The sequence below is a fragment of the Salmo trutta genome, chromosome 1, assembly GCF_901001165.1.
Source record: "Salmo trutta chromosome 1, fSalTru1.1, whole genome shotgun sequence".
Classification (NCBI taxonomy): domain Eukaryota; kingdom Metazoa; phylum Chordata; class Actinopteri; order Salmoniformes; family Salmonidae; genus Salmo; species Salmo trutta.
In genome coordinates, this window is record NC_042957.1 from 41783855 (window position 1) to 41810510 (window position 26656).

General features: G+C 42.1%; 1 protein-coding gene across 5 annotated transcripts in view; it reads right to left on the reverse strand.

Moving 5' to 3' along the window:
* Positions 1 to 26656, reverse strand: part of LOC115196052 (pre-B-cell leukemia transcription factor 1) — a 57717-nt gene that overhangs the window by 20736 nt on the left and 10325 nt on the right. For all 5 annotated transcript variants that reach the window (XM_029756556.1, XM_029756551.1, XM_029756584.1 and 2 more), the window contains one exon: positions 26396 to 26469. In XM_029756556.1, coding sequence (XP_029612416.1) covers positions 26396 to 26469 — 74 coding nt within the window. The remainder of the gene's footprint in view (positions 1 to 26395; positions 26470 to 26656) is intronic.

A 26656-nucleotide genomic window follows, 5' to 3' on the forward strand; every position in this document is an offset into this window, starting at 1 on the left:
TATAAATGTTACTAAGTGTGTAAACATTTGAATTCCTATCATTGCTATGCAGACGACACACAATTAAATCTTCTCCTTTCCCCCTTCTGTTAACCAGGCGGCGAATCGCATCTCTGCATGTCTGGCAGACATATCAGTGTGTATGACGGATCACCACCTCAAGCTGAACCTCGGCAAGACGGAGCTGCTCTTCCTCCCGGGGAAGGACTGCCCGTTCCATGATCTCGCCATCACGGTTGACAACTCCCTTGTGTCCTCCTCCCAGAGTGCTAAGAACCTTGGCGTGATCCTGGACAACACCCTGTCGTTCTCCACTAACATCAAGGCGGTGACCCGATCCTGTAGGTTCATGCTCTACAACATTCGCAGAGTACGACCCTGCCTCACACAGGAAGCGACGCAGGTCCTAATCCAGGCACTTGTCATCTCCCGTCTGGATTACTGCAACTCGCTGTTGGCTGGGCTCCCTGCCTGTGCCATTAAACCCCTACAACTCATCCAGAACGCCGCAGCCCGTCTGGTGTTCAACCTTCCCAAGTTCTCTCACGTCACCCCGCTCCTCCGCTCTCTCCACTGGCTTCCAGTTGAAGCTCGCATCCGCTACAAGACCATGGTGCTTGCCTACGGAGCTGTGAGGGGAACGGCACCTCCATACCTTCAGGCTCTGATCAGGTCCTACACCCAAACAAGGGCACTGCGTTCATCCACCTCTGGCCTGCTGGCCCCCCTACCTCTGAGGAAGCACGGTTCCCGCTCAGCCCAGTCCAAACTGTTCGCTGCTCTGGCACCCCAATGGTGGAACAAGCTCCCTCACGACGCCAGGACAGCGGAGTCAATCCCAACCTTCCGGAGACACCTGAAACCCCACCTCTTTAAGGAATACCTGGGATAGGATAAAGTAATCCTTCTAACCCCCCCCCCCTTAAAAGATTGATGCACTATTGTAAAGTGGTTGTTCCACTGGATATCATAAGGTGAATGCACCAATTTGTAAGTCGCTCTGGATAAGAGCATCTGCTAAATGACTTAAATGTAAATGTATTAAAATCTTACCATCAAAATATTCCTCTTCTGCACTTTGAGGCAAAACCAATGAAGTCATCATAGGACATGTTTCCCTACATCATGATTTATATTCATGATGGCCAGACCACTCAAACGTTCCCGTGACATGGAAGACCTCAGGTAGCTTTTGATGAGCTCACTGCCGATGCTACTGTTACTGGTAGGATGACTGCAATTCTTAGGGCTATCCAAAAGGTTAGGATAGAGTTCCTCCAGGTTTTTCCTCACAGGGAAAAGGAAAGCAGCACAAAAGGCAGTCATCTTATCTGAGTCGCGTGTTCCAGATCCATTCATTCCACGGATGTCACAGTCATCTCTGAATGCTAGAGCGTTTTAAAACTTCCATGCAGAGACCCTTTAAAGATTCACTGGACATCTGAGAGGCAGTGCTGAAGTTCAGCAGCGCTCCATATTTGGTTCAATGTTTCAAAGCTCTCATCCATGGATGTCACAGGAGAGTCGACTACAATGTTGAAGTAGTTGACTTCAAGGTTTTTCAGTGCATCAGTCACTGGTTCATCAGGAGCCTCATAGCTGAAATGCCCCTTGCTGTTTCTCAGTCTCTTCTCTTTCAGAACAGCCTCTACATTAATTTCTTCAAATGCTTTTGGTTGTCTGGGCCTCAGAGAATACAGTTTCCCAGTATGTAGTGAGGGAGGCCTTCGCATTTGCGATGAAATTCACTGCGATATCCAACTGCATTTAGGCGGATTGGAGGAGCCTGTTCACCTTGTTTGTCATTGTCAGTAACACACCATACGACAGCAAATCAAGCAGCAGCAGGACCCAACTTCCTCTGCAAGTGCATGTGCCTCCACTTTGGCCACAGGATCGGTGATCGTCTGCCTGGCTTCCAGTAATGCCTCCCGAACCTCAGAAGCCTGATACCTGATTGCATGAACACTTTGGAGCCTATTCTCTCATCTTGTGTCACTCCATGTCTTCACAGTTATGTTCACGTGTTTCTTGAAAAGACTCCATCTTTGTGCACCAGCTGAAAAGGTGAAGAGCTTTTGCAAATGCCCAAAAAACCTGTTTGGGCTTCACATGGAACAAACACAGCTCAGGGATTTTTTATGAGCAGTCTGGCTTGTACTCCTTGGTGCTTGCCCTTCATGTTGGCCCCATTATCATAAGCTTGCCCTCTGCGGTCTTCAAATGGAATCTTCAGCTCGTTCAGCTTATCTAAGATGACAGTGGACAGATTCAAGTCTGCTGTAACCTCAACATTCACAAAGCCGAGGAAGTGCTCCTTGATCTCTGGCTTTCCCTTTAAAGCAATGCGTCTCAGAATAATGGACATTTGCTCCTGGTGACTAATGTCAGGTGTACAGTCCAAGATAAATGGAGAAGTACTTTGAGTCTTACTTGACTCACTATTGCTTCCAGAATCTTGTCACTCACAATCTGTATCAGCTCATTCTGTGTGCTCTTCTTAAGGTAATGAGCATGTGTCTCTCAATCTTTAATTTTGCTGAGATGATGTTCCATAACGGGGTCAAATTGCGCCAGTAATTCAACCTCTATTAGGAAGTTTCATTTTCTGGTTGAAAGAGTTGGTCTGATGAACCCCTGAATGCTAGATTTCTTTCAGCAAGAGACCGGGTGATTCTTATTAAAACGTGTAAGGACATCCCGCCATCGCTTTCTTTCAGCCTCCAAAATTGTAATTTGTATCTGGTCAAGAGTCTGTCCCCGACTTCAGCGCAGATCAAGTTCTCTCCACTTAATCATATTATGTGTGTGTTCAGCACTACCCTCATGGCGTTGATAATTGACCAGTCATTCACGCATTCCTTTATTATTTTGTAGTCTTTTGTAGAAAAGAGCTTACAGCAAAAACAATACACAGCGTTGTTTTTGATTGAGTATGAAAGCCAGCTCCTGGTAATCTTTAAGAAAAATCCAGTCCTGGTTTAAAATGGACCTCTGCGCACTAACTCTGTTAAGACTGGGGGCCAATCTGCTGGGTCATTTGGTGGAGCAGCAACTGTCCTATTAGGGTCTGAGCTGCTTGTATCTGATGCTGGCTAACAAGTACTAACACAGACCCAGTACTGGCAGCTTCAGCAAGTACTAACACCGATCCAGTACAGCTGGATTCAGCAAATACTAACACAGACCCAGGTGAAGTACAGGCAGCCTCCACCAAATGACCCAGCAGAAACACTGGCTGAGGCTGCCTGTACTTCACCTGAGTCTGTTAGTATTTGCTATCTTCAGCAAGTACTAGCATAGACCCAATACAGCTGAAACCAGCTGTACTGGATCGGTGTTAGTACTTGCTGAAGCTGCCAGTACTGGGTCTGTGTTGGTACTGGGTGGATCAACTGAGTCTGTGCTTGTACTGGCTGATTTACATTTACGTCATTTAGCAGACGCTCTTATCCAGAGCGACTTACAAATTGGTGCATTCACCTTATGATATCCAGTGGAACAACCACTTTACAATAGTACCTTTTTTTTTTGATCCAGCATCTGACAAAACTTAAGCATAGCACCTGTAAATTATAGATAATACTATTATTAATTTTAGCAGCTGCATCAGGCCTATTCAACCTGGATCCCCCAGATTTCCTTTTATACATTTTCAAATATAAAATACTATTTAAAATGCTTGGCTGAATGGCTTGGCTGAATACTTGGTTATTATTTACTGAGAGATGTGCATCCATATTGCTCAGTATGCCCTGCTATTCAACAATTCAATATAGAAATCAATAATAATAATAATAATAATAATAATAATTCCATATTGCATTAGTCTACAGTTGTAACTAAACCTTGACTGAGAGACTAGATAATGTTTTTGCGTGGGTTTGTAAAAAAGAAATTGGGGGGGGGGGGGGGGGGGGGGAGATGTGTGGACTTTCTTTTACACATTGCACGTTTTCATTGCTTGCTAGTAAATTGATAAAAGTTGTCTTAAAAAGAAGGTTGGATGTGTCTGACTATTCATTAATTCAACAGCAGTTGACATTGTTCTGGCTCTGAGGCCTATAATGTGTTAAAGGGACAACACACCAATCCTCTGACCTGGTATAATTTGAGAGTCTTCACTTAATTTAGACTAATCAACGCTGATCAGGCCAGATCCTGGCCGATATGCCGCCCTAGGCGACACCCCCCAAAAAAGGTTGACTTTCCACGTGAAAGCTATGATCCCTGATGTCACTTTTTAAATCCACTTCAGAGTAGATGAAGGAGAGGAGACCGGTAAAAGGATTTTAAGCCTAGAGACAATTGAGACACGGATTGTGTGTCATTCAGAGGGTGAATGGGCAACACAAAAAATGTAAAGCTTCAATTACACAGACAGCGTCATTGCATTTTGGTACACCACAATTACATTAATTTCCAATGAAACGCTGCATTTGCTTTGAAGCATTGAGTTGCAGAGGCAGTTGCAGTGCGTTCGGTGCATACGCTGGATTTATCGAACGTATGCGTCAAACTGTATGCGTAGACGGCTTGACAGAAATGGTAGCAAGGTGAAGGTGAATGTTGAACTTTTGTTGCATACATATCCAAATGATGGTGAGTACCATTTTGTGCAATGACTGTCGGTGTGCTCAAAGTGAAAGTGCCTTTGAATAGGGTATGGTAGTAGGTGCCAGGTGCAGCGGTTTGGGTCAAGAACTGAAACGCTGCTGGGTTTTTCATGCTCAACAGTTTCCTGTGTGTATCAAGAATGGTCAACCACCCAAAGGACATCCACCCAAAGGACACCCAGCTTGTATTGGGGGCCGGTGATTGGGTGTCTGTCAGGTCCAGGGGTCTGTGTGATATTAGCCGTCTGCCAATCTGGCGTGGGGGAATGGACACAGTAATTACTACTGCTCTTACTGCCTCATCAATCTCTATATCGCTCCTTCTCTCCCCCACCCCTCTCACTCTTTTTCATTCTCTTCATTCCGTGAAGGAACAAACAGATTGAGTGACAGACAAACAGAATGAAATCTAGTGTGTGTGTGAGCGACTATATACCAGCGTGAACGTAAATGCAAAAAAAAAAAGTGTCCTTAGTAGAGAGTATGAACAGTCAAGGAGCTGTGTATACGAGTGTCTGACTGGGTTATCCCCATTTGTCTATGTAGTTGGTAGCATTGTCACTAGGGATGCACTATATATCAGTATCAGACGATATTAGCTAAAAATTAGGTATCGGCCAATGTCTAGTTTAAAGCAGATGTGCAAAACCGATGTCAAAGCTGACGTGCATACCTATATTACGTCATGTACCTACGTTATGACGCCACGTAAAATTTTGCACTACACGTGCAACACAGCATTCCTAACCTAGCCCACAATGTCTGCTGTGTGGATCGAGCAGTCAACAAGTCGAGCAGTCATTTGAAAGAGTAAGAACATTTCAGCGAGACAACTCAAAAAGCGAAAACTATTAATGCCAAGATAATGGAATTCATTGCCCTTGACAATCAACCGTTCTCTGTCGTGGGTGATGTAGGCTTTCTGACTGGTCGAGCACCGGTACACAATACCAAGCGTGCTATTTTTCAGATGTTGCCCTACCGGAGCTACCCAGCAATAACGTCACTGCTATTAGCTTCCATACATACATACATACATACATACATACATACATACATACATACATACATACATACATACATACATACATACATACATACATACATACATACATACATACATACATACATACATACATACATACATACATACATACACCGTTAGGGTCTTTGCATGTCAAAAAAGATACTGTCAAAGCTGTACAAAAAAAAAAAGAGTCTGCAAACAAACACCGGCCACGAACGATGTGTTTACAATACCGTGTTGGTAATAAATCATATGTTCGACGGCAACTTCTGGGGTACCTAGCTAGCACCAATACAACCAGCCTGAAAACAATGACCAGTAGAAATTGCAGTCATTTTCATTATTCTGAGCAATGATTTAGGTATCCTTGTAAGTATTAGCTAGCTTGCCACTTGTTCGCCTATTGAAATTGAACTTCAGTTCATGAAAATAAATAGCTAGCCAACTACTTAGCCCTGTTGCCCCAAAGCTAACGTTATAAGCAGCCAGCTAGCTTCATCTGGCTAGTGAGACTCGGCCGGACTTGGTTGTGTAGTGAAGCTAGCCATAATAGTGGAATTTACGGTTTGCTTTTAAAATAAGTCATTGAAAGTGATGCAAATTAATACAAATAGTAGAATTATGCCATACTTTTATTTTGAAGGCTAACCGCAAAGTCCACTTGTGGCAAACTTCACATAGATGGGTCCAACCACCATTAATCAAATATAAAACGGTCTTATAAATTAGGGTTATTTTAGTTAACTACAGCTACTGAAACAGATTGTCGTTTCGCCATGTTTTTGGGGAAGAACATTGTTCCATGAGCTAGCTAGTTTTTTTTATGACCAGCACTGTAGGTGCACGAGACAACTTGACCAGCATCATAGCATACGCATCTATGAATCATTGTGACATAAAACATGATTGTGTAATTAATGTGTAATAACTAAGTAAAAAATGTATGAACGAGTTAAATTGTGACGTGCAGTCATATTCAGGTCCTGATTGGTCAACAAGCTTATTTGACACATCAAATAGTGTTACCTACTGGTCATTGTTTTCTTTTTGACACAAAGACCCAAACGGCGTTCCATAGTAAAGACCCAAACGGCGTTCATTAAAAATCCTGGTTCAGAATGAAATGACTGAACAAATGAACAACGGAAAGAAATAAGGTTTGATTATGTTTTACTGGTAATGGGGACATACATAAATGCCAACAAAATAACTTTTTGGTCAGTGTGGTGTGTGTAACCTTTTATTTAACTAGGCAAGTCAGTTAAGAACAAATTCTTATTTACAATGACGGCCAAACCCGGACGACGCTGGGCCAATTGTGCGCCACCCTATGGGACTCCCAATCACGGCAGAATGTGATACAGCCCGGATTCGAACCACGGACTGTAGTGACGCCTCTTGCACTGAGATGCTGTGCCTTAGACCGCTGTGTCCGTGTGTTAACTATTTAACTGTACGAGAATGCTTAAAAGGCCGCTAAAATTTGAAATAATCTATGTTTTTTTTGGCAAGGAAAATATTGGATATCGTATCAGACAAAAATGTAATATCGGTGCATCACTAATTGTCACGATAGCAGAATGTTGACTTCGATACCAGGTTTAGTATCACAATACTCAATACCGAAAGGATACCATGGCAAAAATAAGTGTATTAGCTTATCACAAAATAACCACTGGGCTTTATTTTTGAAAACATTGAACAATACTTTGATAACTGGTAGAATTACCAGAATATCTTCTGTATTACATTTATTTCAAAAATAAAAACACCATATTAAATAACAGAAGAATATATTTAAAATGTTCCTTCTGCAGAACCATGAGACTCAGCGCATACAAAATAATTGTCGTACATCTAAAACCGTTTTAACATTTTAATTTGATACATATATCAGGGTTAATTTGCTCATCTACGGCCATAATATTAGGTAAAATTACATTAGACCTGATTCATTACAGCTAATTATTGTATTAAATTAATAGTTTAGTTCCAAAACAAACACTTTAGCTCGTTTCTTAAGCTTCTATATTGCAATAGTCTACACACACAATAGACACACACACACACACACACAATAGAAATACAATGGATTTTACACAGCATGCTACGATTTCCAGAGTGCATTTCAACTCCCATGGATGCTGGCTGGCTAGTGGCTACTGCTAGCAAGCCCAGACAAACGCAAAGTAGTCTTAATATATTGCTATTATAGCTAAGTTATGAGTGCATTTCACATTACTTTTTGGTTGTAATCATAGTATAATGCTCACATGAATGTCATGCTGAATACACTGTATGATCATGCCACCAACTAGGTTTCCATCCAATTGGCAACAGATTCATGACAATATTCTAGAATCAGCATAAAGAAAATATGCATATTTTCCCACCAGTGGTGTTTCCACCAAACAGACTTGTGGATAAAAATCTGTGCTTGATGACATGCACACAAAATGTATTATTTCGCTCGAGTTTTCATTTACCGAATAAAAATCTAACATTCAATGTGTTTCCATTGCATTTCTAACTCTACCAATAGTTTTGTTACAAAAACTGTTGTGTTAAATAGCCTATTCTGGTCTTGGCACGTGCGCTCTAGCCAACAGCTTGCAGATACAATGCAGGTAGGCTAGTCTACATGAGATTATTATGGATAAGAGCGAGAACGTTTTTATTTGACAAAACGGCAGTCAAACATCAATCATTATGTCACCAGAATAAGAGACTGGATATTTATTGGAAAGGGCATCAAAATCACTGTGCACTTTCACCACTCTGAAGTTCATAACTTATTTCATCTTGTAGCCTAATAAACTGCATGTTTTCCCAAGTCGACGTGGGAGGACAACACACCATATCACGTGATTCCAAGTTTACTTCGATATGGTTATTAGATCAATATTGGTGCATAAAAGGAGTTTCCACCGCCCTCTCTCGCATAATTAATTGTACAGACACAAAAAGAGCCACCATGTCGAACATGATCTGTTGACATTTATAGAAATGTACCCAAACTTCCTGTTTCCATCAGCGCTGTTGTGATTCATGTTTTACGTTATGACCTTACTCGCATAAAAACTGTGGATGGAAACGTGGTCACTGTCACTCAAACCTTATTCAAATGTTGTTGCTAGTAGAATAACGTAACAATGCAAAATGTCATGTGTAAAATAGTTTGTCGTTTTGCTACAAACTCTCCCTTACCCTGTACTGCTTTGTAACTCCTTTCACATAGTTGTTTTGATGGGCTGGCCCTCATCTGCTCTGAAAGCAAAGTATTCCCATTGTTCGCTTCTGGAGCTAGTTTTGTCGAGTTGCGGGCGTGGAGGTACAATGTTTGTTATAAGAAGCCATGCCGTCAGTATTTTCTCTCTCCTCTCGCTTCTCAAAAGTGGCTTGCACTGTGTCAATTGCATGCGCAAGTGCAAGTAGCCTGGCTAGTTTACTACAGCCCCCTTGAGAAGATTCTGAAAAATTACAAGACAGTCTCGATCCTCTCATTCCGGATATGACATGAGACATTTGACAGAAGAACCAAAAAGTACCAAACCATATTTCATGTTCTAGTATAAAAAAGTACAGAAGTGTCAGTATACCGTGCAGCACTAGTAGTTAGCCTGCTTAGGTTCAAGTTGTAAAAGGCTTAATTTACAAACCAAGTTGAGAACAATTCTATGTTCTACATTCAGTTAACCAGCTTCAACCCAGTTGTCCTACTGTGTTGTAAACGGTATGTGTTTCTCTTTTGTCCCAAGTGGCATACTGTACAAGGCCTATATGAATTTACCTTTACCCAAAGCTTGGGTGCGGCCTGCTCTTCAGCCAACAGACGCCTAAAGCTTCAACCTTGTAAAAAATGCATTAAAAAAAGTATTGAGGTTTCTCCAACAACTCATTAAGTTTTACAGGTAGGTTCAAATGAAGCTCTTTGAAAAATAATAATTAAAAGGGCTTAATTAGTCCTGTGATTCACTGGACGGCAGGGCTGATGGCTCTAGTCTGGTCAGTACTAAAGCAGAGCCAGGACCAATGCTATAGGTCTACAGCTCTGTGTGTATGAAATTGTACACATTCTGACCAGGGCAGGTAAAAAGGGTTCCTTTTTTGACACAGACAAGTATTTCTCAACCTTTTCTGTACTTGACCGGGCAAGATAGGTGTTTTGCTCCTTGGAGAACATTTTACAATAAATCTAGGCCTAAATTCTGAAAGCCGTCTAAATCAGTGTCCGAACTATCTCAAGCAGCGATCAGCATCATCCCAGGTAACAGTAGCAGTCCACAGACTGGAGGTTGACAAACACTGATCTAGAACAGTCAAGGATGTCTACGGTTAGAGACATTCAATATTTAACTGTGTTGTCCTTTATGGTTCGGTTGATAGGGCATGGCAATGCCAGGATTGTGGATTAAATTCCAGAGCCACCCATACGTAAAATGTTTGCACACATTATTAAGTCATTTTATATAAAAAAAATCAACTGCTAAACGGCATACATTACATTATATTATCGATTTTCATTGCCTAGTTCTAGACAACTAGGTTCACTTCAGGAAAGAATTACAGCTTATTGCCTTTTCAATAAACAACCAATAAAAAAAACCAGCTTCATCTGGAGGCTGAAAAACAACATGGCTGGTGCTTTTAAGTGGGTTGAAGTCGATTTCAAAACCCTGGCTTGCACCTCGGCATAAATATTTCAATAAATAGGCGTGCTTGAGGCAGTCATGTTCCGCCATTAGTTTTTACTGCTTGGTTAGAGCATTGGACTAGTAACCGAAAGGTTGCAAGATCGAATCCCCCAGCTGACAAGGTACAAATCTGTCATTCTGCCCCTGAACAAGGCAGTTAACCCACTGTTCCTAGGCCGTCATTGAAAATAAGAATGTGTTCTTAACTGACTTGCCTACTAAAATAAAGGTAAAATTAAAAATAAAAGACCTCTGTGCTGGCACATTCAGTAGAGCATGGCGCATGCAACTCCAAGGGACGTGGGTTCGTTTCCAGCTGACCCATATGTAAAAATGTACACATGCATTATGTCGCTTTGGATGAAAGCCTCTGCTAAATGGCATATTATTAACCAGGAAAAACAACAGTGCAGAGAGAGGAATGAAAGAAATGTGTAGTGTCATGTCGAGAGTGAATTTAGCTGCAGAAAAGGCAGGCGAGCACGCAAGCAAACTAGGATTAAAAAGTAATAGCAATGGCCTGACAAAACTTTCCCCATTGCACCAGCAGCTATTTTCACTGCCAATGCCCGAGAGAGAGAGAGAGAACAAGCCGTCAACCCAGAATGAAAGCAAAGGAATTGTCTCTTCAACTTTGATCAATTCCTGTCTCTCCCTTCCCATGGCTTTTAAATTTGTTTGAGTGAATCTTCAAAAGATTTTAAAATAAAATGTTCACGCGTATGAAGGTAATGTTTAACATGAGAGAAAAAGAGAGCATTTTAACATCTTGACCATGTTACATTTTAACATCTTGACCATGTTCTGTTATAACATCCACCCGGCACAGCCAGAAGAGGACTGGCCACCCCTCATAGCCTGGTTCCTCTCTAGGTTTCTTCCTAGGTTTTTGGCCTTTCTAGGGAGTTTTTCCTAGTGAGTTTTTTCCTAGGGAGTTTTTAGCCACCGTGCTTCTTTCACATGCATTGCTTGCTGTTTGGGGTTTTAGGCTGGGTTTCTGTACAGCACTTTGAGATTTCAGCTGATATACGAAGGGCTATATAAATAAATTTGATTTGAGCAGAGGGGGGGGAAGAGAAAAATAAAGAGCGAGAGACTGTGGTGGAGAAGTGAAGGGGGAGAGGGTCCTGGTATTTTGAGCAGGACATTTCCTTAACAATGAAAACAATCTACCCAATAGCAGCACTCAGAGGAATTCACCTCCCCTCCCCCATTATTACCATATCAAAGCCCGGAGTTCAGAGCAAGGCTGCTCTTTCAAGAATGGGAGCGAGGCGAAGCAAGAGAAGGAGGGGTAGAGGACAAGACCGAAGCAGCAGGAGTAGACCAGAGCACTGACTTTGCTTTTATCCCTGCTGTTCAGTGTGTGAAGACTGCAGAAAATCTAGTAGAGATACTAGAGGACTACTGATTGGGGCCTTCCATAGGCTGCAGGAGAGAGAGTGCGAGAAAGAGGCCTACGCCTTCACTATATTGAAACAAAACAAAGAAATGTGCTAAGGAAAAAGAAAGAACAGGTCAGAAATCAGCTCAATGTAATTTAGGCTTTGGTGGTATACCGTATACTGGGGTATTTGGAAATAGGGCTTACACTGCTTAAAAAGCCTTCTTCTAAAAACTTTAGGGATAGCCCACTTTTTTTCAATTTTTGCCTAAATGACATACCCAAATCTAACTGCCTGTAGCTCAGGCCCTAAAGCAAGCATATGCATATTCTTGGTACCATTTGAAAGGAAACACACTGAATGCAGGAAAATATGACACAATAGAGTTGGTAGGGGGAAAAAAAAAGTTTTTTCTACCACCATCTTTGAAAAGCAAGAGAAAGGTCTTCGTTCTAGCCATCACTCTGGTTGTAATTCCGATCGTGTCCACAAGATGGCAGCAGTGCATGTGCAAAGATTTAGGTAAATAACTTGAAGTATGAGTGAACTTCAAGACTTTTATTGTGAAATCCCCAGGTAAATTTGGGCAAATCGTGAAGGAGACACTCGCATTCATATTCCATTTTTCTGCAAGAATATCATCAAATATGTATACTTGGACTTTGATTTAGCTTTCCAAGTATTAGTAGCCATATTATAAGTTCAACATTTGCAAAACAACCAGTTTTCAAAACTCTGAATATCCTTATAATTTTTCTCCAAAATGAAAAGGCATGCTGTCATACAAGGTTAGTAGTTACATTTTACGACATATACACATGGTTTCCTGTAAAGCCCAGCTCATTGGCTATCTAGCTAGCTTTGTTTGACCCCGATTTGTGCTCATTTGACAAAGATAGTCGTTCAAGTGATGGCCGCCCGCGTCATCAGCGTGCAATGAAGGCGTCGCTCTCTGACCAAATGATGTCCTATAGGATATACTACACCCCTAATGAAATAGTGAAGTCTTGTTATCTTCTAGGATCTCTGAGGAATAGATACGAACGTGATTTGACTTGTTGAAACAACGTTTATGGTGAGATTCACAGATTCCTTTCTTTGCAAATTGAACGAGTGGAAATACAATATCAATCGTGCATGCTATATGGACCTTTTTAGGCAACAAAACGGAACTGTGTTCATGTTATGGGACCCTTTGGATGATAAATTGGAGTAGACATTTCACCTTCAAAGGTGAATTTATCAAACCTATAGCGGTGAAAAAAAAGTTGTTAGGAGCTCTCATCAAACATAGCATGGCATTTTTTAGCAGTAATATCTACTGTTAATTGGACAGTTCAGTTATATTAACAAGAATTTAAGCTTTTAGCTGATATAAGACAATTATATGTACCGACATTTGTTTCTCTAAAATCTGCGATCTTGACATAACGAGCTGCATGATTTACAACTGTCTCGTTGACGGAATGCCGATCCTTAAGTTTTAACCAGTTTCCTCTCCTTGATTGAAGGCTGAACAGCCTGATGGTATTTTGTAATACCGTCAAAACTATTTACTTGACGTTTTTTTTGGTAGCTACTCTAAGTAAATAACTGCAGTCAACTTGTGCTATACGTTAGGAGATAAAGATTGTGTTCTTCATTTCATACAATTTTCATTTTGAAACCTACCGGTAGTACCCAGTCACGTGGTGCTTGTCTACAAGCACGGCCCGCCCGCTCATTAAATGGCCACCAATGGCGGCAGATTGACAAGGGAAACATTTGAGTTAAACTGACCAAGAGGCACCTCCAACAACACATAAAACCTCACATAATTCTGCCCCAAAACAATGACAATCTCTCAACCGGCAGGATAAGGGCTTCTTAGGTGAGCAAAATATTTTGCTTGTCCATTCCCAGCACATCTCTCCAGGGTGCTGTTGGAGAGACGTCACTGCGGTGCTCCACCAACATTCCATAAAACCCCAAAAATCTAAGGGCCTACCAAGTAGTGCAGCGGTCTAAGGAACTGCATCGCAGTACTTGAGGCGTCACTACAGATCCGGGTTCAATCCCGGGCTGTGTCACAGCCGGCCGTGACCGGGAGACCCATTAGGCGGTGCACAATTGGCCCAGCGTCATCCGGGTTAGGGGAGGATTTGGCCAGCTGGGAAGTCCTTGTCCCATCGCTCTAGCGACTCCTTGTGGCGGCCGGGCGTGTGCACGTCGACTTCGGTCAACAGCTGTACGGCGTTTCAAGACTAATTACCAATCAAATAAATCACAAAATTGGGGGGAAAAAATGGGGTAAGAAGTACAACAAAAAAAAATTATGATCTAGCATAAATCATATTGCAGATATAGAACATGGTAGAAAGAGTATGTGGCCTTTTCTGTAGCCTACAGGCTGGAGATAAAATTTAATGAGATGGACACCATTTACATCATGCAGGTTTCTCCGATCAAATAGCCTAACCCAAATGGCGCCCCCCCCAAAAAAATGCACTGTCATGTTAACAAACATATCCTAAAAACAGGTCAGGTCAAAGTAAAATGTACAATCACAAGTGTTTTCCAGGAGTTTCCCCCCATTGTCATGATTAGTACTTTCAAGTTTGTATATGTCCCTTTTTGACAAGCTGATCATAGCAAAAAAGAAAAATCTGCATTTCCCGCTGTGTAAAGACATCGCAAATAGGCTCACGATAACTCCTGATAAATTTGTGTAGCTGATATTCAGAGCTTAAAATAGACAAATCAATTTGTCACAGGAATCAGGACTAATAAAGCCAATGCAACTGACTTTAAAAAATGGTGGGCATACCACATGGACGGGCATTCATAAAATTCCACTGCTGGCCGACATTGTACGCTACACCCCAGTAAATACGAGCCCACGACTTTTGAACTTTTTTTGGTCTTGTCCAGACGTTCTTTTTTTTGTGTTTTACAAAATGGTAGGCTTACCACATAAGACAGGCATTCATAAAAATCAACTTCAGGCAACAGTGTAGGCTACACCTCAGTAAGCACAGACCAACACCCTTTGGACTTTTTTTGGTGCAGTCCGAACTGGCGTTGATTTACACATCCACGGACGTTGGTTTTTGGCCCAGTCCAAATCTGAACCAGTCAGAGTGTGTGGTTCAGATTTTGTCCAGCCTGGAACAGCCTTGATTTGGCCCAAACTGATGTCTATAAATTACATTTTCTACTTTCATAGCAGAATACCTGTCACATCTGTGACTGACCCAAAATTAAGGAAAGCTTTGACTATGTACAAGCTCAGTGAGCATGCACTTGCTATCAAGAGAAGACAGGCTATGTGCCCTCTGCCCACAAAATGAGGTGGAAGTCGAGCTGCACTTCCTAACCTCCTGCCAAACGTATGACCATATTAGAGACACATATTTCCCTCAGATTACACACCAAAAATTGGAAAACAAATCCATATCCTGATAAACTCCCATATCTATTAGGTGAAATACCACAGTGTACAACCACAGCAGCAAGATGTGTGACCTGTTGCCACAAGAAAAAGGCAACCAGTGCAGCACAAACACCATTGTAAATACCTATATTAATACCTTTATTGATTCTCTTTCCTACTTCAACTATTTGCACATTGTAACATCTGAAATGTCGATCCTTTAACTTTTGTGAGTATCATGTTTACTGTTAATTTCTGATTGTTAATAACCCTTGCTTTGGCAATGTAAACATATGTTTGAATTGAGAGAGAGTGTGAGGGATACAAAGAGCAGGAGGAAGGGATGCCTTCTATTCACATTCCAGAGATACATCATGGAGCCTGCAGGGGGTCTTGTGGAGATGCAGGGAACTGGGAAATGGCAGATCAGGTAGGCCTATACAGAGCTGGTAGGAAGAGGGCCACTAAATACAGAATAACCAGCAGACTGGAGCAGTGGCTGAGATTCTTGACAATAGCATAGGCCTACATACAACCACAGGTATTGTAACTCTTTAACAAGCTGCTTTGCATGGATGCAAGTACACTGAACAAAAATATAAAACGCAACATGTTAAGTGTTTCATGAGCTGAACTAAAAGATTCCAGACATTTTCCATTTGCACAAAAAGCTTATTTCTCTCCAATTTTATGCACAAATTTCTTTACATCCCTGTTAGTGAGCATTTCTCCTTCGCCAAGATAATTCATCCACCTGACTGGTGTGGCATATCAAGAAGCCCATTAAACAGCATAATTACACAGGTGCAACCTTGTGCTGGGGACAATAAAAGGCCACTAAAATGCGCAGTTGTTATCACTAGAGGTCGGCCGATTTCAAGTTTTCATAACAAATAGGTAATATGCATTTATGGATGCCGATTACATTGCACTCCACGAGAAGACTTCGTGGCAGGCTGACCACCTGTTACGCGAGTGCAGCAAGGAGTCAAGGTAAGTTGCTACCTAGCATTAAACTTATAAAAAAAACTCTCCACATAATCACTAGTTAACTACACATGATTGATGATATCACTAGGTTAACTAGCTTGTCCTGCGTTGCAAATCAATGCAGTGCCTGTTAATTTATCATCAAATAGCCTAACGGGTGATGATTTAACAAGCGCATTCACGAAAAAAAGCACTGTCATTGCACCAATGTACCTAACCATAAACATCAACGCCTTTCTTAAAAATCAATACACAAGTATATTTTTTTTTACTTCTTACTGATCATTGGGACGCTACCGTCCCACCTGGCCAACATCCGGTGAAATTGCAGAGTGCAAAATTTAACTTACAGAAATCGTAATATTAAACATTCATGAAAATGCAAGTGTCATACATCATTTAAAAGCTTAACTTCTTGTTAATCCAGCCGTGTTGTCAGATTTCAAAAAGGCTTTACGGTGAAAGCACACCACGCGATTATCTGAGGACAGCGCCCTGCACACAAAAGCATTACAGCGATAAAATAAATCACTTACCTTTGAAGATCTTCATCTGGTTGCAATCACAAGGGCCCCAGATGCATAACAAATGGTCGTTTTGTTTGATAAAGCCCTTCTTTATATCCCCAAAAGGTTTCAATGGCGCGCTTGACTCAGTAATCCACCGGTTTCCCTCGTTCAAAATGCATACAAATGAATCCCGTAAGTTACCAATAAACTTCTTCTAAACAAGTCAAACCACGTTCCTCAGGTACCCTATTATGTAAATAAACGATCAAAATTTAAGACGGAGAATACCAGAGACCATTATCGGAGATAAATAACGAAGTACGCTCACTCAGAGGAACGTGCTACAAACACTACAGCCAAAATGGGAGCCACTTAGGAAAACTACAAATTCGAGACAAGCATGAAACTCTTTCTAAAGACGGTTAACATCTAGTGGAAGCCCTTAGGAACTGTAATCTGGGAGGACTTCCTTCTATATTCCCATTCGCAGCCATTGTAATCAGAGGTGAGCTGAAAAAAAAAAATCTGGATGGATTGTCTTCGGGTTTTCGCTTGCCATATCAGTTCTGTTATACTCACAGACATTATATTAACAGTTTTGGAAACTTTAGAGTGTTTTCTTTATCTATCTATATATATACGCATATCCTAGCTTCTGGGCCTGACTAACAGGCAGTTTACTTTGGGCACCTCATTCATCCAAACTTCTGAATACTGCCACCTAGCCCAAAGAAGTTAAACCTGCATATTTAGTTAAAAGAAATTCATGTTAGCAGGCAATACTGTTGTCCGGGCCTCTGGCAGTCTCTATGGGGGTGCCACAGGCATCAAGCCTCGGGCCAACTCTTTTCTCTGTATACATCAATGATGTCGCTCTTGCTGCTGGTGATTCTCTGATCCACCACTACGCAGACAACACCATTCTGTATACTTCTGGCCCTTCTTTGGACGCTGTGTTAACCCTCCAGACGAGTTTCAATGCCTGCACCTGCCCGCCCCTCCAGTATCACTACTCTGGACAGTTCTGACTTAGAATATGTGGACAACTACAAATACCAAGGTGTCTGGCTAGACTGTAAACTCTCCTTCCAGACTCACAAACATCTCCAATCCGAAGTTAAATCTAGAATTAGCTTCCTATTTCGCAACAAAGCATCCTTCACTCATGCTGCCAAGCATACCCTCGTAAAACTGACCATCCTACCGATCCTCGACTTCAGCGATGTCATTTACAAAAAAGCCTTCAATACCCTACTCAATAAACTGGATGCAGTCTATCACAGTGCCATCCATTTTGTCACAAAAGCCCCATATACTGCCCACCACTGCGACCTGTACGCTCTCATTGGCTGGCCCTCGCTTCATACTCGTCGCCAAACCCACTGGCTCCAGGTCATCTACAAGACCCTGCTAGGTAAAGTCCCCTCTTAGCTCGCTGGTCACCATAGCAGCACCCACCCGTAGCACGCGCTCCAGCACATATCTCACTGGTCACCCCCAAAGCCAATTCCTCCTTTGGCCGCCTCTCCTTCCAGTTCTCTGCTGCCAATGACTGGAACTACAAAAATCTCTGAAACTGGAAACACTTATCTCCCTCTCTAGCTTTAAGCACCATTTGTCAGAGCAGCTCACAGATTACTGCACCTGTACATAGCCCATCTATAATTTAGCCCAAACTACTACCTCTTCCCTTACTGTATTTATTTCTCTCCTTTGCACCCCAGCATTTCTACTTTGTACATTCATCCACTGCAAATCTACCATTCCAGTGTTTTAATTGCTATATTGTATTTACTTCGCCACCATGGCCTTTTTATTGCCTTTACCTCCCTTATCTCACCTCATTTACTCACTGTATATAGACTTGTTTTTGTACTGTATTATTGATTGTTTGTTTTACTCCATGTGTAACTCTGTGTTGTTGTATGTGTCGAACTGCTTTGCTTTATCTTGGCCAGGTCACAGTTGTAAATGAGAACTTGTTCTCAACTTGCCTACCTGGTTAACCTCTCTGGGCCACCTACTCAACAGCCAGTGCAATCCCGTGGCGCAATATTCAAATACCTTAGAAATGCTATTACTTCAATTTCTCAAACATATGACTATTTTACACCATTTTAAAGACAAGACTCTCGTTAATCTAACCACACTGTCCGATTTCAAAAAGGCTTTACAACGAAAGCAAAACATTAGATTGTCAGCAGAGTACCCAGCCAGAAATAATCAAACACCCATTTTTCAAGCTAGCATATGTCACATAAACCCAAACCACAGCTAAATGCAGCACTAACCTTTGATGATCATCAGATGACAATCCAAGGACATTATGTTATACAATACATGCATGTTTTGTTCAATCAAGTTCATATTTATATCAAAAACCAGCTTTTTACATTAGCATGTGACTAGCATGTGACTAGCATTCCCACCGAACACTTCCGGTGAATTTACTTAATTACTCATGATAAACGTTCACAAAAAAAAAATTATTTTAAGAATTATAGATACAGAACTCCTTTATGCACTCGCTATGTCCGATTTTAAAATAGCTTTTCGGTGAAAGCACATTTTGCAATATTCTGAGTAGATAGCCCGGCCATAACAGGCTAGCTATTTTGACACCCACCAAGTGTGGTACTCACCAAACTCCGATTTACTATTAGAAAAGTTTGATTACCTTTGCTGTTCTTCGTCAGAATGCACTCCCAGGACTTCTACTTAAATAACAAATGTTGGTTTGGTTCCAAATAATCCATAGTTATATCCAAATAGCGGCGTTTTGTTCGTGCGTTCAAGACACTATCCGAAGGGTAAAGAAGGGTGACGCGCCCGACGCGTTTCGTGACAAAATATTTCAAAATATTCCATTACCGTACTTCGAAGCATGTCAAACGCTGTTTAAAATCAATTTTTATGCTATTTTTCTCGTAAAAAAAGCGATGATATTCCAACCGGGAGTCGTTTTCGTTCAAAGAGAGAGAAAGTAAACATGGTGTCGGCTCGTGCACGCGCCTCCAGTCTCATTGTTCTCAGATCGACCACTTACAAAATGCGCTAATGTTTTTCAGCCATGGCCTGCAAAGCCACCATTCATCGTTCTGGCGCCTTCTGAGAGCCTATGGGAGCATTAGAAAATGTCACGTCATGCCAGAGATCCCCTGTTTTGGTTAGAGATGATCAAGAAGGCCATGAAATGGTCAGAGAGAGCGCTTCCTGTTTGGAATCTTCTCAGGTTTTGGCCTGCCAAATGAGTTCTGTTATACTCACAGACACCATTCAAACGGTTTTAGAAACTTTAGGGTGTTTTCTATCCAAATCAAACAATTATATGCATATTCTAGTTACTGGGCAGGAGTAGTAACCAGATTAAATCGGGTACGTTTTTTATCCGGCCGTGCAAATTACTGCCCCCCTATCCCAAACAGGTTAAATAAAGGTGAAATAAAAAAATAAACTAGGGAAATTATTTCACTTCTCTTGCGTTCTATGCAAGCAGAGTATATGCAGCAGTTGGGCCGCCTGGCTCGTTGCAAACTGCAAAGACCATTTCTTCCTAACAAAGACTAATTAATTTGCCTGAATTTTACATAATTATGACATAACAGTGAAGGTTGTGCAATGTAACAGCAATATTTAGACTTATGGATGACACCTGTTCGATAAAATAAAGAACGGTACCGTATTTCACTGAAAGAATAAACATTTTTTCGAAATTATAGTTTACGGATTTGACCATATTAATGACCCAAGGCTCATATTTCTGTGTGTTTATTATATTATAATTAAGTCTGATTCGATATTTGATAGAGCAGTCTGAGCGGTGGTAGGCAGCAGCAGGCTCGGAAGCATTCATTCAAACAGCACTTTCCTGCGTTTGCCAGCAGCTTGTCGCAATGCGGCAATGTTTATGACTTCAAGCCTATCAACTCACGAGATTAGGCTGGCAATACTATAGTGCCTATAAGACCATCCAGTAGTCAAAGTTATATGAAATACAAATGGTATAGAGCAAAACAGTCCTATGATTCATATAATAAACTACAACCTAAAACTTTTTAACTGGGAATATTGAACCACCAGCTTTCATATGTTCTCATGTTCTGAGCAAGGAACTTAAAAGTTAGCTTTTTTACATGGCACATATTGCACTTTTACTTTCTTCTCCATCACTGTGTTTTTGCATTATTTAAACCAAATTGAACATTCTTCATTATTTATTTGAGACTAAATTGATTTTTATTTATGTATTATATTAAGTTAAAATGTGTTAATTCAGTATTGTTGTAATTGTCATTATTACAAATAAATAAAAACTGGCCTATTAAAATCAGTATCGGCGTTAAAAATCATAAAATCGGTCGACTTCTAGTCGTGACGCAACGCCACAGATGAGGGCGCGTGCAATTGGCATGCTGACTGCAGGAATGTCGACCAGAGGTGTTGCCAGAGAATTTAATTGTTCATTTTTCTACCACCTCCAACGTTGTTTTAGAGAATTTGGCAGTACGTCCAACTGGCCTCACAAGCGCAGACCACGTGTAAGCACACCAGCCAAGGACCTCCACATCCGGCTTCTTCACCTGCGGGATCGTCTAAGATGAGCCATCCAGACAGCTGATGAAACTGCGGGTTTGCACAACAAATTGTCAGAAATCGTCTCAGAGAAGCTCAAAGCGTGCGTGTCGTCCACGCCAGGGTCTTGACCTGACTGCAGTTCTGCGTTGTAACCGACTTCAGTGGGCAAATGCTCACCGGCACGCTGGAGAAGTGTGCTCTTCAGGGATGAAGCCCGGTTGCAACTGTACCGGGCAGATGGCAGACAGTGTGTAAGGCGTCATGTTGGCGAGCGGTTTGCTGATGTCAACGTTGTGAACAGAGTGCCCCATGGTGGCGTTGGGGCTATGGTATGGGCAGGCGTAAGCTACGGACAATGAACTACTATATTTTATCGAAGGCAATTTGAATGCACAAAGATACTGTGACGAGATTTTAAGGCCAATTATCATGCCATTCATCCACCACCATCACCTCACGTTTCAGCATGATAATGCACTGCCCCATGTCGCAAGGATCTGTACACAATTCCTGGAAGCTAAAAAATGTCCCAGTTCTTCCATTGCCTGCATACTCACCAGGCATGTCACCCATTGAGCATGTGTGGGATGCTCTGGATCGATGTGTGTGACAGTGCGTTCCAGTTCCCGCCAATATACAGCAACTTCTCACAGCCATTGAAGAGTGGGACAACATTCCACAGGCCACAATCAACAGCCTGATCAACTCTATTAGAAGGAGATGTGTCGCGCTGCATGAGGCAAAATGGTGGTCACACCAGATACTGATTGGTTTTCTGATCCACACCCCTACTTTAAAAAAAGGTATCTGTGACCAACAGATGTTTATCTGTATGTCCAGTCATGGGACATCCATAGATTAGGGCCAAATTAATTAATTTAATATCGACTGTTTTCCTTATATGAACTGTAAATCTTTGAAATTGTTGCATTCATATATTTTGTTTAGTGTATTTCATGTAATAACCATGGCAAAGCTAAAGGTGACATCCAAACCAAACTGATTTAACCTATAACCATTGGCGCTCTATGCCTCCATTTCATCCAGCCACACATTTTTCAGGCCTCTCTCCACCAGAATGCTTATGTGAAAAATCAAAGGCATTAGGGTAAACAAGGCCGCTGGTTGCCTGGGCAACAGGCTATCCTACCCCTTCCAGCCTACCCTTTACTCTGGTCCTATGAGGAGAGAGCAATAATGCACTACTGACAGGCCACCATAACAGGCAGCAGTGCAGCAGCACTTTCAAACTGCATTACAAAAGGAGAGCGATAAAGGGGAGAGGAGAGAGAGCAAGAGAAGGGGAGAATAGAGGAGGATGGGGAAGTAATTAAGGCAGGGAAGAGAGAGAATCCATGAAAAGGAGAGGTAAGAGTGGAGAAAGAAGGAGGGCAGGTAGCTCTAAAGCCCAGCCCCTCTCCTCCCACGCCAGCCAACATAACCATCAATCTGCCATCCATCCATCCATCCATCCCTCCACTCCTGAGCCGGCCTCCTCCTTTGAACCATGCCAGAGAGAGCTAGCTGACTAGAATAGCTAATAAGATAGGAACAAATAACTTTTTAATGAGAGCCATGGCTGGTCTGGAAAAGCTGCACTACATGACCAAAAGTATGTGGACACCTGCTCGTCAAACATCTCATTCCAAAATCATGGGCATTAATATGGAGTTTGTCCCCTCCTTTGCTGCTTTAACAGCGTCCACTCTTCTGGGAAGGCATTCCACTAGATGTTCGAACATTGCTGCGGGGACTTGCTTCCATTCAGCCACAAGAGCAATAGGGAGGTCGGGCACTGATGTTGGGCGATTAGGCCTGGCTCGTAGTCAGCGTTCCAATTCATCTCAAAGGTGTTCGATCGGGTTGAGGTCAGGGCTCTGTGCAAGCCAGTCAAGTTCTTCCACGCCGATCAACAAACCATTTCTGTATGGACCTCGCTTTGTGCATGGAGGCATTGTTATACTAAAACAGGAAAGGGCCTTCCCTGAACTGTTGCCATAAAGTTGGAAGCACAGAATCGTCTAGAATGTAATTGTATGCTGTAGCGTTAAGATTTCCCTTCACTGGAACTAAGGGGCCTAACCCGAAGCATTAAAAAAATACATTTAAAAAAAACAGCCCCAGACCATTATTTCGCCACCAAACTTTATCATTGGCACTATGCATTGGGTAGGTAGCGTTCTCCTGGCATCTGCCAAACCCAGATGTCTGTCGGACTGCCAGATTGTGAAGCGAAATCCATCAATCCAGAGAACGCGTCTCCACTGCTCCAGAGTCCAATGGCGGTGAGCTTTATACCAATCCAGCCGACTCTCGGCATTGCGCATGGTGATCTTAGGCTTGTGTGCGTGCGGCTGCTCGGCCATGAAAACCCATTTGATGAACCTCCCAATGAACCGTTCTTGAACAGACGTTGCTTCCAGAGGCAGTTTGGATCTCGCTAGTGAGTGTTGCAACCAAGGACAAATTATTTTTACGCGCTATATGCTTTAGTGGTCCCGTTCTGTGAGATTTGTGAGGCCTACCCCTCCGCAACTGAGCAGTTGTTGCTCCTAGACATTTCCACTTCACAATAACAGCACTTACAGTTGACTGGGACAGAAATTTGACGAACTGACTTGTTGGAAAGGTGGCATCCTATGACGGTGCCATGTTGAAAGTCACTAAGCTCTTCAGGAAGGCCATTTGACTGCCAGTGTTTACCTATGGAGATTGCATGGCTGTGTGCTCAACTGTATAAACCCGTAAACAACGGGTGTGGCTGAAATAGCCGAATCCACTAATTCAAAGGGATTTCCACATACATACATACACGCGTATGTATGTATGTATGTATGTATGTATGTATGTATGTATGTATGTATGCATGCATGCATGTATGCATGCATGTATGTATGTATGCATGCATGTATGTATGTATATATAAATAAACAGTGAGGGGGAAAAAGTATGATCTCCTGATTTTGTACATTTTCCCATTGACAAAGAAATGATAAGTCTATACATTTTAATGGTAGGTTTATTTGAACAGTGAGAGAGAATAAGAACAAAAAAATCCAGAAAAACACATGTCAAATGTTATAAAATGATTTGCATTTTAATGAGCGAAATAAGTATTTCACCCCTCTGAAAAACATGACTTAGTACTTGGTGGCAAAACCCTTGTTGGCAATCAGAGGTCAGACGTTTCTTGTAGTTGGCCACCAGGTTTGCACACAATCTCAGGAGGAATTTTGTCCCACTCCTCTTTGCAGATCTTCTCCAAGTCAGTAAGGTTTCGAGGCTGACATATTGCAACTCGAACCTTCAGCTCCCTCCACAGATTTTCTATGGGATCAAGGTCTGGAGACTGGCTAGGCCACTCCAGGACCTTAATGTGCTTCTTCTTGAGCCACTCCTTTGTTGCCTTGGCTGTGTGTTTTGGGTCATTGTCATGCTGGAATACCCATCCACGACCCACTTTCAGTGCCCTGGCTGAGGGAAGGAGGTTCTCACCCAAGATTTGACAGTACATGGCCCCGTCCATCATCCCTTTGATGCGGTGAAGTTGTCTTGTCACCTTAGCAGAAAAACACCCCCAAAGCATAATGTTTCCACCTCCATGTTTGACGGTGGGGATGGTGTTCTTGGGGTCATAGGCAGCATTCCTCCTCCTCCAAACACGGCGAGTTGATGCCAAAGAGCTCCATTTTGGTCTCATCTGACCACAACACTTTCACCCAGTTGTCCTCTGAATCATTCAGATGTTCATTGGCAAACTTCAGACGGGCATGTATATGTGCAGCGCCAGCAGGTGGACCTTGCGGGCGCTGCAGGATTTCAGTCCTTCACGGCGTAGTGTGTTACCAATTGTTTTCTTGGTGACTATGGTCCCAGCTGACTTGAGATCATTGACAAGATCCTCCCGTGTAGTTCTGGGCTGATTCCTCACCGTTCTCATGATCATTGCAACTCCACGAGGTGAGATCTTGCATGGAGCCCCAGGCCGAGGGAGATTGACAGTTCTTTTGTGTTTCTTCCATTTGCGAATAATCGCACCAACTGTTGTCACCTTCTCGCCAAGCTGCTTAGCGATGGTCTTGTAGCCCAATCCAGCCATGCGTAGGTCTACAATCTTGTACTTGACATCCTTGGAGAGCTCTTTGGTCTTGGCCATGGTGGAGAGTTTGGAATCTGATTGATTGATTGCTTCTGTGGATAGGTGTCTTTTATATACAGGTAACAAGCTGAGATTAGGAGCACTCCCGTTAAGAGTGTGCTCCTAATCTCAGCTCGTTACCTGTATAAAAGACAACTGGGAGCCAGAAATCTTTCTGATTGACAGGGGGTCAAATACTTATTTCCCTCATTAAAATGCAAATCAATTTATAACATTTTTTACATGCGTTTTTCTGATTTTTTTTGTTGTTATTCTGTCTCTCACTGTTCAAATAAACCTACCATTAAAAGTGTAGACTGAATTTCTTTGTCAGTGGGCAAACATACAAAATCAGCAGGGGATCAAATACTTTTTTCCCCTCACTGTAGCGTACTGTCAGATTCTTTCCCTGTCCTTTGAAATTGCTCAGACACAGAAAATGTAGTTCAAATTGATGATATTAGCTCGATTGCTTCCAGCAGGTTTAGATCAGCTCAGCATAACAAAAACATCCACCTACTTTCCTTTCAAACCTTAGTTACCAAATCAACCAATGACATCAATATCCAGTCAATAGTGTTATCTGAGGAATCAATAGGTAATGAACCATGTGCCAAGGTTGCCATTAACGAACCAATAGAAGCACCCATAAGGCCTATATGTCTGAAACAACCTGAAAATATTGGTGCAGGGTACTGGTCCGCAACCCAAATGGCACCTTCTTCCCTATATAGAGCACTTTTGACCAGGGCCTATAGGTCCCAGTGAACGAGTGCTCGTTCAAGTTCTGCACTTCCCTTCATCGATTTAAAAAGAAAAGCACTGGTATAAGAGATATTGTAACTCCCCAGCTCATGCTTACACCAACCCAATGCTTTGAAATGTGTGGGGAGGAATAAGGTAACCGACAATAAAATTGTATTTTTTCACAGAAATGTGGGTTTGCGTTATAAAACAATTCCTTTTGAGTGCACATTTCAGTAGAAAGGTAGCAAACTGAGATTCAGGCAGACTGGGATGAGAGTTGAGAACAAAAAGTGGAGACTCACCGGTCTTCTCTTTGATCTCACACAGAACGCTGAAGAGGGCAGGCTTCATTCTGTGACAGTTCAGGGCGTGTTTCCTGCCGGCGAGAAAGGAGAGAGGGGGGGAGAAGAAAGAGAGCGAGGAAGAGAGGGAGTTGGAGGTAAGATTAGAATATATGCCTGCTTGTCCTAGTCATTTTACAGCATGTGCCATGCCATGGAAAAGCGAGCTAAATTAGAGTCGATGAGGTTCGTCCATCCAGCATTGATCTAGTAGTGCAAGGT